This window comes from Mustela erminea, chromosome 18 (genome assembly GCF_009829155.1).
Source record: "Mustela erminea isolate mMusErm1 chromosome 18, mMusErm1.Pri, whole genome shotgun sequence".
Lineage (NCBI taxonomy): Eukaryota > Metazoa > Chordata > Mammalia > Carnivora > Mustelidae > Mustela > Mustela erminea.
In genome coordinates this window covers 42,192,735-42,211,419 of record NC_045631.1, presented here as the reverse complement: position 1 = coordinate 42,211,419, position 18,685 = coordinate 42,192,735, and the positions used below count along the sequence as shown (strand labels likewise).

Genomic DNA, 18,685 nt, shown 5'->3' with positions numbered 1-18,685 from the left:
GGTATCGCAAGGGGTGCCCGGCTGGCTCAGTCCATAGAGCATGCAACACTTGATCTCACAGTTGTAAGTTCAAGCCCCACATCGGGTGTAGAGTACTTAAAAATAAAATCTTAACATGTGTTGTGATGAGCACTGGGTGTTATACGCAAATAATGAATCGTTGAACACTACATCAAAAACTAATGATGAAAAAGAAACAAAAGTAAACAACTAATGATGTACTATATGTTGGCTAACTGAATATAATAAAAAAAATAAAATCTTAAAAAGTAAATAAAGAGGGGCGCCTGGGTGGCTCAGTGGGTTAAGCTGCTGCCTTCGGCTCAGGTCATGATCTCAGGGTCCTGGGATCGAGTCCCGCATCGGGCTCTCTGCTCAGCAGGGAGCCTGCTTCCCTCTCTCTCTCTCTCTGTCTGCCTCTCTGACTACTTGTGATTTCTCTCTGTCAAATAAATAAATAAAACCTTAAAAAAAAAAAAAAGTAAATAAAGAGGTGTCCCAAAAGGTGTGTATAAGCCTTTGGCCCCACAGAGCCCGGATCTGCCCCTGGAGTCAAGGATTGGAAGAGTCACAAAGTCACTGAGTCCAGCCTTCTAGCAGGAAATACCTGCTAGAATTGGATTTTTTTTTTTAGATTTTATTTATTTATTTGATAGAAAGCATAAGCAGGGGGAGCAGAAGGCAGAGGGAGAAGCAGGCTCCCCGAGAGCAGGGAGCCTAATGGGGGCTCGATCCCAGAATCCTGGGATCATGACTTGAGCTGAAGGCTGACGCTTAACCCACTGAGCCACCCAGGCGCCCCCTTAGGTTGGATTTTTAAAAAGAGAACCCAAGGGTGCCTGGGTGCCTCAATGGGTTAAAGCCTCCGCCTTCAGCTCAGGTCATGGTCTCAGGGTCCTGGGATCAAGTCCTGAGTTGGGCTCTCTGCTCAGCAGGGAGCCTGTTTCCCTTCCTCTCTCTCTGCCTGCCTCTCTGCCTACTTGTGATCTCTGTCGAATAAATAAGTAAAATCTTTTTAAAAAAGAAAAGAACAGCTTGGGGCACAGAAGCTGGGCTCTGAGAGCGGGTCCTATGTCCCAGAGATTCATGCCGCATGGTCTTTTCCCCTTCTGTGGCCTTTCTGGATCCTGAAGGGACAGCAGAACCATCTGGGCCGGCGAGGCAGGGGGATAGGTAGGAATGAGCCGGCTGAGGTCCCCTGTCCTAGGAGCAGAAGCAGCCCCCAAGACTACTACCTGGAAGTAGCAGGCCAAGATGGGGTGACTCCTTCCGGCCCCCCTCAGTTTCCACACAAAACCCCAGCAGTTTCCTCTCTATTCCAGCTTCCCAAGTTCTCTGCAGCCAGGACCCTGCCCTCTCCAAATGGTCATTTCCCTCTGCATCTCCTAGTCCCTTCCCTGGTCCCACCTTCTGGGCACCCCTGCCCTTCCTCTGCCTGCAACCTCCAGCCTACTCTCCATGTATCCTCCAGCCCTCCTCTGGCACCCAGCACCTTAGAAAGAGACTGGCTGGACAACCCTGCAGGCCCTTTCCCGGGTTCCTGCCACCCCAGCGCCTTCCCCCGCCTGCAGGAAGGATAGCCCCTCAGGCACCCACTTGGCCTGGAGCTTCAGCTGAACCTAGTGAGTGGCAGCCTCTGGGCTGGTGGGCATCCATCCAGCTGAGTTTTGTCAAGGGCCTGGGCAGGAGGAGGACGAATGGAGCTGTGTCCTTTTGACTCACTTAGCTTTGCTTCTTCTTTACATATCGAGCTTCCATATAGGAACACAATTACCATAGTACCACCACTAGTAGTAGAAAGAGTATCAGGGCCTGCTATTAAGACTTCCGTCCCGGGGCGCCTGGGTGGCTCAGTGGATTAAGCCTCTGCCTTTGGCTGAGGTCATGGTCTCAGGGTCCTGGGATTGAGTCCTGCATCAGGCTCTCTGCTCAGCAGGGAGCCTGCTTCCCCCACCCCCAGTCTGCCTCTCTGCCTACTTGTGATCTCTCTCTGTGTGTCAAATAAATTAAAAAAATAAAATCTTTAAAAAAAAATAATAAAAGACCTCCATCCCAGGGACATTCAGGTGGCTCAGTTGGCACCTGCGTTAGGCTGGGGTAGTGGAGCCCTGGGATGGAGCCCAGTGTTGGGCTCCCTGCTTGTGGGGTAGCCTGTTTCTCCCTCTCCCTCTGCTGCTCCCCCTGCTTGTGCACACACTCTCTCTCTGACAAATAAATAAAACCTTTTAAAAAAATATTTTATTTATTTGATAGAGAGAGAGAGAGAGCGAGCGAGCTAGCGCACAAGCAGGGGAAGCAGCAGGCAGAGGGAGAAGCAGGCTCCCTGCTGGATGCAGGGCTTCCTCCCAGGACCTTGGGATCATGACCTGAGCCAAAGGCAGACACTTGACTGAGCCACTCAGGCATTCCCAATAAATAAAATCTTAAAACAACGTCAACAAATCTCCATCCCAACACTTTCAAACAGTACCTCAATCAATCCCCCATACACTCCATGACATAGGTCTTATACCCATTTTACAGGTAAGAGAACAGTGGGAGAAAGGTTAAGGCCCTTGCTTGATATCCCATGACTAGTGTGTGTGTTGCAGTGGTGGGGGGGCGAGTCACAACCTGGCTCTCGCCCTTCCCCGGTCCACCTAACGCCTGCTGCAGACACCGCATGGGAATCCAGGGACCACTCGCCGCCCTGTCCTTCCTCGGGCTAGCCTCTTCCTCTTTCTGGGCCTCAGTTTCCGCACAGCTATAACCCGGGCTAACCACGATCTTTCCAGATCGCCCACCCGCGGCACGCGCCACTTGTCCCACCGGAGCAGTGCAGCCGGCAGCCTGGCGCCGTCCCGCAGAACCGCGCGCCCCTGGGGCACAAAGGAGAGAGCAGCAGACAGCGGCGGACCAAGCCTTTATTGCGGGGCGGCGGTGGCGGGAGGAGCGCGGAGCTCGGGGCCGCCCGGGGCCGCGGCGGTCGGCTCCTCCGCGGGATCGTCGGCAAACACCGCGTGGTGCATGGCGGCGACGTAGCTGCAGCCACTGGGGTCGGCCAGACGCAGGTGCGCCAGCGGCAGGAAACTCTCGGTGCTGAAGTAGCGCAGCGCGGGGCGCGGGGCGCGCAGCGCGGCGAGGAAGACCTGCCGCGACGGGAGGAGGCGCGCTGGCGGGAGCTGGGTCCCCCGCCCCCACCCCCCACCGCCGCCGCGCGCCGTCCCTGCTCCCCGGACCGCGCCCGACCCCTACCTCAGTCACCTCCTCCGGATCCTGCGCCGCCTCGCGGAAGATCCGCTCCAGATGGCGCTGGTAGCGGGAGAAGAGGTGGCGGGTCTCCGCGTCCGCGCCGTCCAGCACGCCGCCCGCCACGCCCTCCAGCTTCTCCAGGAAGGCGGTGCGCACCGGGCCGCACTCGATGAGGCTCACGCTGCGGGCCCAAAGCGGCGAGTGGGACGGGGGGCGCAGCCAGCGGGCCGGACCCCAGCCCTGCCGCCGGGCAGGGCAGGACCAGCGAGATGCGGGTCTATGCCCGGGAGCCGGCGCCGCCGAGGTAACCAGAGCCTTTGAAAAGCGGCTTACAGCCCGAAAAGCACCCCTGTCTCCCCCCTCCCACAGCCATTTCGGGGGTGTGAGGGAGATTTGCATCGGAATTCCAACCTGGCAAGCTCCCTTACTGTGTGACCTTGAGCCAGTCACCTAACCTCTTCAGCTTCCCAGCTGGATGGCAGCAGAGGCGCGGTAAGGAATGGCAAGTGCCCTGGCACACGATAATTGTGACCCGCAGTGGGGAGGGGCCAGGGAGAACGCCTGAGAGAGGCTCCAACAGGACAGGGGGCTGGAGTTCCCATAGTCAGGGGGCAGGGGTCCCCGGGGCGGGGCGCTGACTCACTGGACCCCGAAGGGAGGCAGGAGAACCGCCAGACTCTCGCACAGACCTTCGATCGCGAACTTGCTGGCGCAGTAAACCGCGTTGAACGGCAGCCCTTCGAGGGGAGAAGAGGCTTCGGAGGCGCGTCTGGGAGGGTCGCCACCGGGAGCCCCAGACAGGCCCCGCCCCTCCTGCTGGCCCCAGACAGGCTCCGCCCCTCCTGCTGGCCCCGCCCCATCCACGCACCCATCAAGCCGCCCATGCTCCCGGTCACCAGCACACGTCCCGAGCGGCGGCGCTTCATGTCGGGCAGGAAGGCCTGCAGTGTCCGCACCGTCCCGGCCACGTTCACGTCCAGCACGGACCCCACTGCGCCAGCCGTATGCGCCTCCAGCGGCCCGAGCAGACCCCGCCCCGCATTACAAACTGAGGGGAGAGAAGTCGGACCCTGCCTGCCTCTCTGTCCTCCGACCCAGCAGGTCCCTGGGCCTCAGGACATTTTGGTTTGGACACAGTGCCGGGAAGGACGCGTTTGGACGGGTTTGGACGCGTGTTGCGGGGAGGCTCACCCAGCACGTCCACGCGGCCCTCGGTCACGCGTGCCCGGGCAGCGGCCACAGAATCCGCGTCCCTCACGTCCAGCTGCAACGTCTCCAGGGAGCCAGGAGGGCACCCTCGGGACCGGGCTGCCTCCCACAGAGGGCCCTGCGCCCTCAGGTCCCGCAGCGTGGCATACACTGGAAGTTCGGAAGATGATGAGGATCTAAATTCCCTGCTTACCACTACCTGGTCCCCTTGGACCCGGGCTCTCCATCCCAGCCTCTCAACTACCTTTGAAGCTCCGGGAGGGGTCGGACGCCAGACGCAGGGCCAGGTGCAGGCCGATGCCGGAGGAACAGCCAGTGATGAGCACGACCGTGCGGTCCATGGGGAGACCGTGGGGAGAGGTCCAGGGAGTGCACCGCTCAAGACTCGGGTCTCTGAGCTCTTTAAGCTAACCTGCTCCGCCCCGCCCCCGCCCTCGGGGTCCCCACCCCTTGTTGTGTCTCCAACCTAATCTCAAGGCTGAGCCCTCCTTCGGGTATGGGGCCTGCTCTCCTTGTCCTGCTCCCGGTCAAGGTGGAGATGAGGCCCCTGCTGGGAATACCCGTTCTTTGGTGGCTGGTCAGAGGCAAAGCAAAGCTCTGCGACTAGGAGATGTGGGCACTGAGTGCCCTGGGCACATCTTCCCCTGGGTGTGCCTCTGTCCCATAAAGACAATTACAGGTTCCAAAGTTGGCTGCGGTGGTGAAAGTAAACGTTTTGGGAGGGCATTCCCGGTTTCAAGGTCGGGTGTTAGTATCAGAAACGGGGCAGGGAGAAAGAGCCTCACGCCAATGTCCATCCTATTGCCCAAGTCCTCCCAGGCATCATGGTAGTGACATTCTGAGAAGCCCAGGGGACTCACCAGTTTATTAAGTTGTATTAAAAAAGTACTTTGATCCCAAATTTGGAGAGGAGGAGGAGGGCAGCTCAACCCCCGCCCCAACTTCCCATGCCTGATCCTCTGGCAGGTTTTGAGTTCTTTTGCCGGGGCCTGGGGACCTGCTCGTCTAGCTCCAGGCCCTGGGAGCCTGCCCAGGCCTGGAATTCAGGAAAGACCACCACCCAAGGGTGGCTCATCTGTCACAAGGTCCCAGCCACCAACCGGGGGTAATATTTGAGGAAGAGCTTCTTGGCCAGGTCCACAGTGTCACCTTGGGGCTGGCTGGGATACCTCTGTGTGCTGAAGACAAAGCTCTGCTCCAGCTGGAAGGCATTCTCTTCGAACTGGTGCTGCTGGAAGGGACGGCCTTGGACCAGGCTCTCAACCAGCATCTGCATGAAGAGCTCCCAGCGGGGGGCATAGTAGCCAGCCACCAGCCCCGCCAGCTGCTTGTTGGCATAGTCTAGGATGTTGCCCTCGGGACCCCAAAGGGTCAGCTGGTAGCGGCCGTTCTGCTCATAGAAACGGGCCTCGGTTTCGCTGACGGCGACCGCGCGGGCCTGCTCCAGCCACGTGCCCAGCAGGAAGCGGCTGTCACTAGCCAGCATTCCATCCAGGGCTGGCAGAAGCTCGTAGACCAGGATGCCGGCCGCCCTCATTAGAGGAACCAGCTCCTTGTTCAGGTAGGCGGTCCTTGCCTCCGTGTAGTACAGGCTGACCAGCTCCTGGGCCGCCTGGCGAGTCACGTCCAGCAGATCATAGCGGAAGGTGGGGCTCTTGGCTAGGGTGGGTGCGGCTGCCAGCAGCAACCGCCAGGCCTCAAACACAGCCGATCGGTTGTACCAGACGGTGGTGACCATCTGCAGAGACGGCCTCCTGACCAGGGGGCTGCGATTGTGCCCAGTGCAGGCCTCACCAGAACAGTTGTAAACACTCCCAAGAAGCAGTCTCCAGGCGACCTCTGTCTCCTTGCTGTTGACTCCATACCGACATGCTGCAAAGCTGGTCACCCAGGCCTCCAAATCAGCCACTGGGTCCTTCCGCCAGCCCAGCTCTGCCATGAGGGCATAGACCACTTCGTTCTGGCCGATGCCCTCCGGGGCCATGCCCGTGCCTACCATAGTGGAATTGGGGAAGAGGCGGGCTGCGGCAGGGCCCTGGTTCACGGCCTCCAGGGCCCCAAACAGACCGTGGTTCCCCCCAAAGTTATGCAGCATGCACCAGATAAAGGGCTGGCCGTGGAAGGAGGCCGTGCGGAGGTACACGGGCTGGCTCTCGGCAAACAGGTCCAGAATCAAGAGGCGGCCCCGGGGCACTGCCCCCAGCACGGCTCTCACCTGGGCCGGCCCCCAGAACTGGGGCTGGTGCTGGAAGAGCCAGCCTTGGAGCAGCCACACGGCGTCAGGGTCCACTGTGGTTGGGGCAGAGGCAGGGAGACAGAGAGAGGACTGATGAGAGGCAAGAGGGTAGGGGGCCATTCACCTCGTTCTATAGATGAGGAGACCGAGGTCCAGAGAAGTTAAATGACTCGATCACAGTTGGCAAGCTTTATGAAGCTTTGAAATTACCAGAAGGGGGCGCCTGGGTGGCTGGGTGGGTTAAGCCTCGGCCTTCAGCTCAGATCCTGATTTCAGGGTTCCGGGGATGGAGCCCTGCATCAGCCCCGAATCGGGCTCTCTGCTCAGCAGGGAGCCTGCTTCTCCCTCTCTCTCTGCCTGCCTCTCTGCCTACTTGTGATCTCTCTCTCTGTGTCAAATAAATAAATAAATAATCCTTTAAAAAAATTACCCAGAAGGCTGGTTAAAACAGGTGCCTGGGCCCAAGCCCAAGTCATTCCGATTCAGGAGAATGTGCAGACCCGACAGGCTCTGGGATGAGGCTGAGGCCACAGGGCCTGGACCACAGTGCTCTCAGGGCAGCCTGAGCCAATGCGCTCCCTTCCTGGCTGACACGGAGGCCTCCTCACCCAGCCACTGCTGACCTGACCCCTCTCTGCCCCACCCTATAAGTGGCAGGACAAAGCACTGGGTTCCTGGAGGACCAGGAAGGGCACCCACTGGCTTTGAACACATCCCCTAACCTCTGGCCTGCATTACCTAACTCAGCTCGGAGGCAGAGGCCAAATGAAATATTTGCAATAGCCAGCACTTAATGGCACTTTACTCTGGGCCAGGCATTATTCTGCTTACGAGGCAGCCCCATTTTACAGATGAAGCCACTGAGGCACTGGGTGGGAGATAACTTGTTGCAAGTCACACAGGCCAAGGTTCGAGCAGGCTGTCTGGCTCCAGAGCTCATCTCCCACCCACAGTATGGTTAACTGAGACGGTGTATGTGTGCAAGTGCTTGGTAAACGGTCAAGTGCTGTTTTTTTTCCCTGACCTCTGCCGCACCCATGTCCCTGGGGGTTGGGGGTGGGGGGCTCGCCTTCCCAGCCCTCCCTGGTACCGAACCTGTGATCATGGCCTGGTAGACGGAGGCTGTGGCTGCGGCAAGGTAGGAGGGCTCCGAGGAGGGGGGCAGCATCTCGTTGAAAGTGTCGGCCCCATAAATGTGATCTGTGCCAAACTCCTTGGTCAGCTCCCGCAGGAAGAGGCTCCCAATGACAGGGAAGAGAGGGTCTTCTGGAGCCAAGAGGAAGGAGCAGGAATAGGAGCAGTTGAAGTGTCCCCAGCTGCCCAGCTGGGTGACGTTGATCTGAGGGAACACCCTGGTGGGAGAGGGAGCAGGGGGCAATCCAAACATTTACTGGAGGCTGATACAGATTTCACCAGCAGCCTCCCTGGCTTATCTGCAGTTCTGGAACACATCCCAGTCTCTCGTGCCCCTGTGCCTTTGCACAGACTCTGTCCTGTGGCTGGAATCCTTTCCTCCTCCCTCCCTGCTTAGGTAGCTGGTTACTTCTCAACATCCTTTGAGTTTCATCTCATCTGTAAAGCTTCTGTTCTCTCCCCCACCCCAACCAGCTGAAACAAGCAACACTCATTTTTCAATGCTTGGCCCAGGGCTGCCTCTGCTCTGAGGCCTGGCTGCCCCTCTTCCTCAGGCAGAAGGGGCCTAAACAGAGAAGTGGACCCACATATATTCCTGCCTGTATCACTATACGGTATGGCCCTGCCAACCTCTCACACAGCAGGGATGGAACTCAATGCACCTTCATCGCTGCATCCCCACGACCCAGCACAGAGCCTGGTCTGACAAGCACTTGCTGAATGTAAGAATGAGGCTCTTGCTACCCAGCCGGGAGGGGAGGGGGTGGCCAGCCAGGCCAGCAGCAGTGCACTAAGCCCTGTAACAATGGTGGGAAGCGGGTGTTCATGGGCATGGAGGAGGTGCTAACAAGGCTGGGGGCCCCAGCAAGGCTACCTGAAGAAGGCGGGGGGGGGGGGTTTCAGCTGGGCCTCGGAGACTTTTCCCAGCCACAAGAGAGGAAGGCCAGGAATCAAGCCCAGGCCCACATCCAGAGCTTCAGGTTTTCTTTAAATCACGTATTGCAGGAAAAAAATAAACTCCCTCTCAAGCCAAGTCCAGGGCAGGGTAGGGTGAGGGGGGGACATTACCTGGTGAGAGCCTTGGGGACGTGCCCTGCAAAGGCAGGCAACACCGGGATCATGCCAAAGGAGCGCATGCGGTCCAGGATCCGATGCTGGAGGGAACGGAGGGGGAAGGCGATGGGCATGGCCTTGAGGCAGAGGCCCTCACTCCCCCACGGCACACTGAGTCCCCAAGGTCTAGTTAAGAGCCCCAAGGCTGGCCAAAGACCCACCCCTCCTCGGCCCAGGACTACGTGGCACTGTCCAATGCTGCCCCCTTTCCTTCCCAGTCCTTTTACCTGCAGGTACAGCTGTTTGAGGTGCCAGGAGCGGGGCAGGGGGCCACCCCACGTGTGCAGGTTGCCCATGCGCTCCCAGGCCAGGAAGGCAGGGCCAGTGAAGTACTCATCAATCTCCGACTGGGTCAGGCCCAAGGCCAGGTACACCTGAGGAGGAGGGCGAGCCCCGCACATAAACACAGGTGAATACATTCATCTCTACTCAGTAATTCATGTGCTCAACACTCACTCATCTCTTCTCTGGGCTGAGCCCTAGAGTTACTAAGACAAAATGTGACCCTTGCCAGGAGCCCACAGTCCAGGAGAAACAGGCCTGTGAACAAGGGAGTTGACTTATTGGTCAGTTTTGCTGCAAGAGTGAGGTGAGGCACAAAGGGGCTCTCCCCAAAACGGGGAAGGGGTCTTAGAAAGCTTCACAGAGCGAGAGCCAGAATGACGGGTTAGGCCAGCTCTGCAGGGAGACTAAAGAACCCACCAACCCTCCGCGCCCCCACCGCCAGCAGCCAGAGCCCTCAGGGCCCTGGCACAGAAGCCCCCAGGCCAGGGGGATGCCTGCAGCGGAGGGGAGCTCCTCCGTGTGTTGACAGGAGCAGGTCTCTCCCAGATTTGCATCTCAGAAAGGACACTGGTGGAACTTAAGAGCCAGGAGTCCTGTTCAGAGGCTCTTGTGGGGTTAGGAGTGGGGGTCATCCAGGGAGAGGGGGCAACAGCCTGCATTGGGGCCATGAAAAAGGATAAAGATGATGAGGCAGATCAAGGGCTGCCGATAAGACAGAACCCATGGAAGCAGCGGCCTGACCAGCTGTGGGGATGGGGAGAGAAGGAAGCCCGACTCCTTAGCGTTTCTAGTGGGGTGCTGGGGTCCAGCTCCGAGCAAGTGCTCCTCTGTGTTCGGCTCAGCAATGGAAGCCTGCTTCTGGACAGCTTGGGCCATCATGCACGCCACGAACACCTCTAAAGTCTTTATTCTGTGTGTCAGACCCTGGGCTGTGGGGAGGCAGGGACACAGAGGGGAGGGGGACACACACCCGCTGCCAGATGGCCTCCTGGCCGCTCCAGGCCAGTGCCAGGTTGATGCCATTCAGTGCCATCCAGTCCAGCTCCCGCTCCCAGCGGGCCCAGTCCCACCACACGAAGGAGTAGCTGTGTGTGCACACATTCTGGTAATAGCGGTACCTGCCAGGGAGGTGGGGGACAGGGTGGGTTTAAGCCGCAGCATGACTCTGAGGGTAGAGGGTCCCCCAAACTCTAAGGGTCCCTTTCCCTGGGAACAAGGCCCCCCACCCCAGATCGAGCTCAGACAGGAGGAGTTGTGGCCGTCCACTCTTTCACTCCAGGACCCAGTACTGAGACTCAGTACTGAGGCGCTGAGACTCAGTACTGAGGCAGGAGGGAAGGGAGGCTCGGGAGACAAGGTGACCAAAGTAAAGCCATTCTGGAAAACTACAACGCCCCACTCCCTCCAGTAGTAAAAGCAGCAAAAGTTGGACATTCTTAAAATTGCTCCCCATGGGTAACTCCACAACCCGAATCACAACCTTAAAACAATGGAAAAAACATTTTTTAAAAAGATTTTATTTAATTGACAGACAGAGATCACAAGTAGGCAAAGGAGGCAGGCGGAGAGAGGGGAATGCAAGTCCCCTGCTGAGCAGAGAGCCTGATGCGGGGCTCCATCCCAGGACCCTGGGATCATAACCTGAGCCAAAGGCAGAGGCTCTAACCCACTGAGCCATCCAGGCGCCCCTAAAATAATGGAAAAATTAACCACCCAAGTAAAGGTTAAACCCAAAGTTAGGGGCGACTGGGTGGCTCAGTCAGCTAACCATCTGTCTTCCGCTCAGGTCATGATCTCAGGGTCCTGGGATCAAGCCTCATGTTGGGCTCCCTGCTCAGCGGGGGGGGGGGGGGGGGGGCCTGCTTCTCCCTCTCCCTCTGCCCCGCCCCCTTGCTCACACTCACTCAAGTCACTCTCTCAAATAAATAAAATCTTTAAAACACCCAAAGTTAAAAAGTAAGCCTCTTTCTACATGGATAGCTAATTTGAGAAACAAAAAACGCTTCTTCTGGGAGGAGAGATGGCTCCTTTGTGAAGTAGCACCTTTCTGACTTCTAGACTCCATAAATCTTTGTCCCTTCTCTAAACTGCCTGTTCTTGAACCTTTCTCCCCAGATGCCAAGAACTTTCTTATGAGGGGCCTGACGCCCTCCCATTCAGGGCCTGGGCCACCCAGTTGTTCTGAGGTGCCCCTAGCCGCAGCCAGGCAGGAGTCCCGGAGAGCGCACTGCATCTCCTGTCAACTCTTCCAGAGCCCCCCTCTGCACAGTGGTTAAGTGCTCCACGGCAACGCTGGTCCCTGTCCTGGAAGGCGGGGGGGTCCCTCCCCACATGTGGAGACGGAAGTGTGAGCACCTCCCTGCAGTGGGACAAGCGCCAGCATGGAGGCTGTGAGGCGGTGGGTGTCATTCCTCGGTGAGCATCTTCCAAGAGAAGGTGGAAGGAAAGGAATAGCATTTTCTGGCCACTAACTGTGCACCACACATTCTACGCCCGTCACGGGGCAGATCCTCACGACCAACACTGCGCGATAGATGTCACTGTTTCCATTTTTCAGATGAGCCAGTTGAGGCTCTGAGAGGCTACGTGACTTATTCAAGGACATTCGGCTTTTAGAGGCAGAGCGACCCTATGGCCGGCGCTAGGATCAGTCTCGGTGCCGCATCTAGCGCGGGGCGCCGCCAGGCCTCTGAGAGGAGGGCGCCCCGCGGCGGAAGGTGGGAGGCAGGTGCAGGCGGCCGCCGGGGGTGGGGCGTGCGGGGGGCGGTGTGGGACCCGGCGGGCAGGCGCGCCGCGTACCTGTTGGGCGTGGCCTCGGTCAGCTCCTCCGGCACTGCGGGCAGCGGCTCCGGCAGGCGCAGCTGAGAGCCGGACCAGGCCACGTGGCAGCCGCAGAAATCGCGTAGGTAGCGGTGCAGCCCCGCGGCGGCGGCCACGCCGGTGGAGCCGAGCACCCGCACCGGCGCCCCGGCGCCGCCGCCGCTCAAGCGGTAGGTGTCCAGGCCGGACTCGGCCGCCAGGGAGCGCTGCACCGACACCGAGAAGGCGGCCGCGGGCCCGGGCCCCAGCAGCCGGGCCAGCAGCTCCCGCACGGCCGCCGCCTCCCGGGCCTCGTCCCCGGCCGAGCCGCCCGCGGCGGCCAGGACCAGGAAGCCCAGGACTGCGGCGACAGCTGCTGCCTCCATGGTCCTGCGGTCTCGGGCTGGCCCGGGGCCCGCGGGGCATCAATTGCGACTTGACTAGGGGGCGGGACGGCCCGCGCCCAATCAGCTGCAGGTCTCAGACCACGTGGCGCAGAAGGTAGCGCCCCAGCCTGGTGGGGAAAGACCGCGCTTCCGGGTCCCAGACCCGAGTCCCGGGGGTGTCTCCTGACGGCTCGTGGTGTGGGAGCGCGTGACCCGTGTCGTCAAAAGCCCGGGCTGTGACCCGGTGCCCTTCAGAAGCGTCTTCAGGTACAGTTGTACCTGAACTGTACCTTCAGGGACAGTTGTACCTGAAGAGCTTTCACACTGTCTTCCATCCAGCAACTGCCCAACAGATTTTTATTTGGAGTTTTATTTTGTGCCAGATACAGGCACTCTCCTCTAGGAAAAGCCTAGAAACTGAATACTTACATATATTGAAAGGAATCCGGACGCCTGGGTGGCTCAGTCCTTTAAGCTTCTGACTCTTTAATTTTGGCCTAGGTCATGATCTCAGAGTTGTGGGATCTGACCCCCCCACCGGGTTCAGCAGGGAGTCTGCTTGAGCTTCTCTCTCTCCTTCTCCCTCCGCCCCCCTCCCCCTTCCCGCTCAAGTGCTCTAAATAAATTCATTTACTCCTAAAAAGAATTGAAAGGAATCTACTCAAAGTCCGCCCGCTGGCCCACCCCAGCAAAGCTAACAGACAAAACTCACAGGTGTCCACTTGCCTCTCTTTGTTTTTCTCTGTGCTCTCCATCCTCGGAAAGTAGACCCCAACTATGGAGCATATTCTCTCCCCATATCCCAGATGAGCCCGGGACAGAGCCCCTCAGAGAACCTGCCATCTCCTGCTCTACCTGGCCAAGTGTCGCAACACTCTCACATCCTTCAAAACCCCTTAAAAGATCCAGCCTGTCAGAAACTCAGGTGACTTCTCTGGGATGTCTGGCCCCTTTCCTCCCTGGGAGAATAGACGAGCTCTGTCCTGCTTGTTCCTCTGCTCTTTTTGCAATTCTTTGCCCTGGACACTGGCCACTGTAACATAAATAAAGTTGTGATTCTGTGAAGAAACACAATAGGTACCCGGCCTAAGACCCAAAAGGAAGCAACATTTAATATGAATTAAATTGGGATTGACTAGGAAAGGAGGGAGGAGAGAGCATTCCCGGCAGAGAAAATGTACATATGAAGACTGGGGGCGCCTGGGTGGCTCAGTGGGTTAAGCCTCTGCCTTCAGCTCAGGTCATGGTCTCAGAGTCCTGGGATCCCTGCTCAGCAGGGAGCCTGCTTTTCCCCCTCTCTCTGCCTGCCTCTCTGCCTACTTGTGATCTTTCTCTCTGTCAGATAAATAAATAAAATATTTTTTAAAAAAGACTAGAGAAGGGTAAAGAAAGAGCTGGGCGGATTTGAGGAACTAAAAGATCAGGAAGTGGAAGGAGATAGGTCATGTGAATCTGGACTGACCATGGTGGGACAGGGCAGGGGGGTGGGGGAACGGGTGGGGGTGTGGTTAAAGGCTCTCTGTTTGATCCTTAAAGGGTACGCCGAAACAGGACAGGTGGACCCCATATCTTCATTGTACCTCCTGGGAAACTGACAGCCAGAGAAAGGAAGTGACGTGGCCGAGATCACTAACCAGTAGGAGAACATGTTTAGGACTAGAACCTGGACTTCCTAACTCCCACTGTTCTTGCCACCGTTCCCAAATGATGCAATTTTTCAGGCTGCGTGCTGGGCCCTTTGGGAGGACCACACTCCCTAAGAGGATTCTGGGTCCTTTTGGAAGCAGATGTAGTTTTTTCTAAAGTGTTGGGCCTGAGTGAACTGCTGAGAGAAAGGGGAGGGGTCAGAGGAAGAGTTGCCAGTGCGGAGAATCCAGAGCCTGAACCAAAAGAGAACATGGGAGTCCAAAGAGCTCTTTTCCTGCTCCTCTGCCCCCTCCCGGGCCACAGGCAGGAACTGCAGGCCCTCTGCCTTGTTCCCAGGTCAGTGAGCAGCTCCGGCTCCCTGTCAGTTTCTGGTACCAGAAGGTTCCCACCGTTCCCTGGGAGCAGCTCCAAGACTAGCCCAGAGCTGTGCCCTCCTGGGGCCATAGCCTATACCACCACGCCCCCACGCTTCTCTCCACTCCCCTCAAGTCTCCCCTCCAAACTCTCTTTGCTCCGGGTAAGACTTGTCAGATTTCCCTCCCGGGAACACTTGACCAGCATTTCTGGGTTTTAGGGTGCACAAGGGTTGGGGGAGTTGGGCCGCAGTTTGTCAGGCTCAGGGCGCCTCTCTGTGGGATGTGGCTTCATCCAGAGTGGTGGGGGCTGCCTGCAGCAGAGAAAGATTAGGACGGGTTTGGTAGAGCCTTCAAGGCCCGAGCTCATGGATGCTTGGGCAGGAGCTTCGAGGATTACTCCGGACAAGTCACACTGTCTCTGTTCATCTTCCCCATCAGGCTGGGAACTCTCTGCAGACAGTAGGGGGCTGATCGAAGAAATTAAGGTACATCAACTGGATGAAGCATTTTTAAGCATTTGCTTAAAAAAAAAGTGTGTGTGGGGGGTGCCTGGGTGGCTCAGTGGTTTAAGGCTTCTGCCTTCGGCTCAGGTCATGATCCCGGGGTCCTGGGATCGAGCCCCGCATCGGGCTCTCTGCTCAGTGGGGAACCTGCTTCCTCCTCTCTCTCTGCCTGCCTCTCTGCCTACTTGTGATCTCTGTCAAATAGATAAATAAAATCTTTTAAAAAAAAAAGTGGGGGGATGAGGACAATGTGTGGTGTTAATGTTCTGCAAATTATATATATATTTATATATTTTTTAATTTTTGTTTTAAGATTTTATTTATTTACCTGACAGAGAGAGAACACAAGCAGGGGGAGTGGGAGAGGAAGCAGCAAGCTTCCTGCAGAGCAGGAAGACAGATTCAGGGCTTGATCCCAGGACCCTGGGATCAAGACCTGAGCAGAAGGCAGATACTTAATTAACATCTAAGCCACCCAGGTGCCCCTATATATTTATATTTAAAGGCCAAACTAGTGGGTATAGCAAACTCCCATTTGTGCCCTTTTTTTTTTTTTTTTTTTTTTTTTTAAAGGGCCATGAAAACAGTGGTTGCCCTGGGTGGGGCACTGGGACTTACGGGGTGGGAGGAGGGCTTTTATAATAGGGCCTTTTGTTCTGCCTGATCATTTTACCATGACACTTTTGCAGTTAACATGTGTGGAACGAGTGAGCTGGGCTCTCTGCTCTCCACCTGTCTCCTCTTTTGTTCCTGGCCTGCCTGACCTTCTGCCTACACACCCCAGAATACCTTCAGGGTCACTTACCCCTCTCTGCCTGTCATCACAGCCTGTAGGATCCCATCACCTTGTGTGTGAGGAGAAATGTGTGGCTCCTTCCTTGTCTCACCACCAGGGGCCAGCCCACACTCAGGACATGCCTTGGGCCCGCTGGGGAGCTGGGAGAGCAGGCAGGTCATTGAGAATCTGAGATCTGAGAGGAGCTCCAAGGAATGCCCCTTCTACCCAGGGCTCCTGGGAGCAGAAAGAGGTGCAGTCCTACCCAGGCCCCCAGTGAGGGACAGGATGAGAGGGAGGTCCTGAAAATGCTGATGGACTTGTCTCCTACAGCACCCAGCCACCCTCTCCCACCCTCGTTCCAGTACCTCAAAGTGGGGCACTCCCCGGACAGGAGCACAGACTCACTCAGCAGAGGTCTGCGGTGCAGGGGTTCCATAAGAAGGGGATCAGGATACATGGTGTGCCCCTTAAACATAGGAGCAGTGGCTCCATCCTGTTCCCTGCCCATACCCCAGGGCTCCTGGGACTCCCCGCCAGCCCCACTTCCATGGCTCCGTTCCTGGCTCAGTCCATCTTTAGCTGGCTGGGCTGGAGGCAGCCCAAGGCCACTAGATCCCAGAAGTTCCGCTTAGGCAATGACCTGCCAAGCCAGGTCTTTTCCAGTGGGCAAGGGAGGTATTTCTCCCCATGGAAGCCCTAGGTCTCACCCCCTGCCCCATTTTATTGACACATACCATAAGTTTACCAATTTAAATGTTCAATTCAGGGGCGCCTGGGTGGCTCAGTCAGTTAAGTGTCTCCCTTTGGCTCAGGTCATGACCCCAGGGTTCTAGGATTGAGCCCACATCCGGTCCCACATCAGACTCCTTGCTCAGCGGGGAGCCTGCTTCTCCCTCTCCCTCTGCCGCTCCCTCTGCTTGTGCGCTGTCAAATAAATAAAAAATCTTAAAAAAAACCCACGTTCAATTCAGCAATTTTTTAGTAAATTCAGAGTTGTGCAACTGTCACTATAATCTAATTTTACATCTTCATCATTCCCCAAAAGAAACCCTATACCTACTAGCAGTCACTGATGTCATTTTAATTGGGCCCCATCCGGTTGCCCGTCTACTCTGTCTCTACGGATCTGCCACCCATTCCAGACATTTCACATTAAAGGAATCACACGTTATTTGGTCTCGCATCTGGCTTCTTAGCTTGATGCTTTTTTTTTTTTTTTTTAAGTTTTTATTTATTTATTTGAGTGAGAGAATGAGCAGGGAGAGCAGCAGAGGGAGAGGGAGAAGCAGGCCTCCCGCTGAGCAGGGAGCCCGATGTGGGGCTCGATCCCAAGAGCCTGGGTTCATGACCTGAGCCAAAGGCAGCCACTCAACTGAGTCACTCAGGAGCCCCTAGATTCAATGTTTTAAAAATTGCCAGAGCTGCTTTCTGAAGGAGCTGCACCATTTCCAATCCCTCCGCCCCACACTGCAGTTCCAATTCCTCTGCATCCTTGTCCACAATTTTAATTTTCCCTTTATTCCTGCCTTTCATGGCGGGCTTGATGTGGCAGATCTTCTTATGGTTTTGATTTGAGTTTCCCTAATGATGCTAAGAATCTTTTCATGGGCTAATTGTTCATTTGTGTAGTTTTCTTCCTAGAAATGTTTACTCAAATCCTTTCCTTTTTTAAATTAAAAGTTAATGTTTTTACCTTTTATTTTTTTAAGATTTTTTTTAATAAATTTTTTAAAAAAATTGTTATTTATTTGACAGAGAATGCACACAAGCAGGGGGAGGGGCAGAGGAAGAGGGAGAAGGAAAAGGAGATTCCAAGCTAAGCAAGGAGCCTAGGATCCAACCCAGGACCCTAGGATCATGACCTGAGCCAAAGGCAGACATTTAAGCCACCAAGCCACCTAGGCTTCCCTAACTTTACCTTTTATTTAATTAAAAAAAAATTTTTTTTAAAGACTTTATTTATTTGACAGACAGAGATCACAAGTAGGCAGAGAGGCAGGTAGAGAGAGATGAGTAAGTAGGCTTGCCGCTGAGCAGAGAGCCCGATGTGGGGCTTGATCCTAGGATGCTGGGATCATGACCTGAGCCGAAGGCAGAGGCTTTAACCCACTGAGCCACCCAGGTGCACCTAATTTTACCTTTTAAATTAAGTTATTTAGGGGTGCCTGGGTGATTAGACGTCTGCCTTCAGCTCAGGTCCTGATCCCAGGGTCCTGGGATCGAGCCCCACATCGGGCTCCCTGCTCAGCAGGAGGCCTGCTTCTTCCTCTCCCATTCCCTATTTGTGTTCCCTCTCTGGTTGTGTCTGTCAAGTAAATAAATAAAATCTTAAAAAAAAAAAAAAAGACTAAGGCCCATCTCTCTCTCTCTCTCTCTTTTTTTTTTGGAGTTATTTTATTTTAGAGAGAGAGACAGACAGACCCTGTGCACTGCGGCGGTGGGGAGGGGCAGAGGGAGAGGGGGAAAGGGAGAAGCAGACTCCATTGAGCACAGAGCCCAGATCGTGACTTAAGCCAAAATCAATATTTGGGACTCTCAACCGACTGAGCCACCCAGGCGGCCCTAAGGCTCTTATCTTTTCTTTTTTGTTAAGATTTATTTATTTGAGAGAGAGAGAGAGGTGGGAGGTGGGGCTGGGGCAGAGGAAGAGGGAGATAAACTCAAGCAGACGCTGCGCTGAGCGCTGAGTCCAATGCCAGGCTTGATCTCCCAGCCCTGAGATCAGGACCTGGGCTGAAACCAACAGTCAGACACTTAACCCACTGGCCCCCTGGGCGCCCCACTTTTATCTGGTTGTCACTTTGCTTTTAGGGTTGTATCTAAAAATCATCCCCTAACCCAAGCTCACGAAAACATTCTCCTGTAATTCCCCGTAGGAATTTTAGTTTTTAACTTTTACATTGAGAAAAAAATGTAGCCTACTTTGAGTTCATTTTAAATACGGTGTGGGGGCTACCGTCCAAATGTGTTCGTTCGCACGAGGATACCCAGTTGTACAAATACCACTT

The 18,685-nt window shown here is 55.9% G+C and overlaps 2 protein-coding genes across 4 annotated transcripts; both read right to left on the bottom strand.

The window, feature by feature from the left end:
* Positions 1-2,517: 2,517 nt before the first annotated feature.
* Positions 2,518-5,176, bottom strand: HSD17B1 (hydroxysteroid 17-beta dehydrogenase 1). Of its 3 annotated transcripts, none has more exons than XM_032321181.1 (6): positions 4,685-5,176; positions 4,423-4,590; positions 4,100-4,279; positions 3,875-3,968; positions 3,235-3,412; positions 2,719-3,151 (listed from the first exon to the last, which is right to left on the bottom strand). In XM_032321181.1, the coding sequence occupies exons 1-6, from the start codon at positions 4,779-4,781 to the stop codon at positions 2,756-2,758; spliced, it is 1,113 nt and encodes a 370-aa protein (XP_032177072.1). In that variant the 5' UTR covers positions 4,782-5,176; the 3' UTR covers positions 2,719-2,755. The 3 variants fall into 3 exon arrangements, with proteins under 3 accessions (XP_032177071.1, XP_032177072.1, XP_032177073.1); XM_032321182.1 differs by having other exon boundaries at positions 2,886-3,128; XM_032321180.1 differs by having other exon boundaries at positions 2,518-3,412.
* Positions 5,177-5,276: 100 nt separating this feature from the next.
* Positions 5,277-12,826, bottom strand: NAGLU (N-acetyl-alpha-glucosaminidase). The gene is made up of 6 exons (XM_032321179.1): positions 12,008-12,826; positions 10,179-10,326; positions 9,151-9,297; positions 8,879-8,964; positions 7,772-8,028; positions 5,277-6,729 (listed from the first exon to the last, which is right to left on the bottom strand). The coding sequence occupies exons 1-6, from the start codon at positions 12,391-12,393 to the stop codon at positions 5,519-5,521; spliced, it is 2,235 nt and encodes a 744-aa protein (XP_032177070.1). The 5' UTR covers positions 12,394-12,826; the 3' UTR covers positions 5,277-5,518.
* Positions 12,827-18,685: the final 5,859 nt, after the last annotated feature.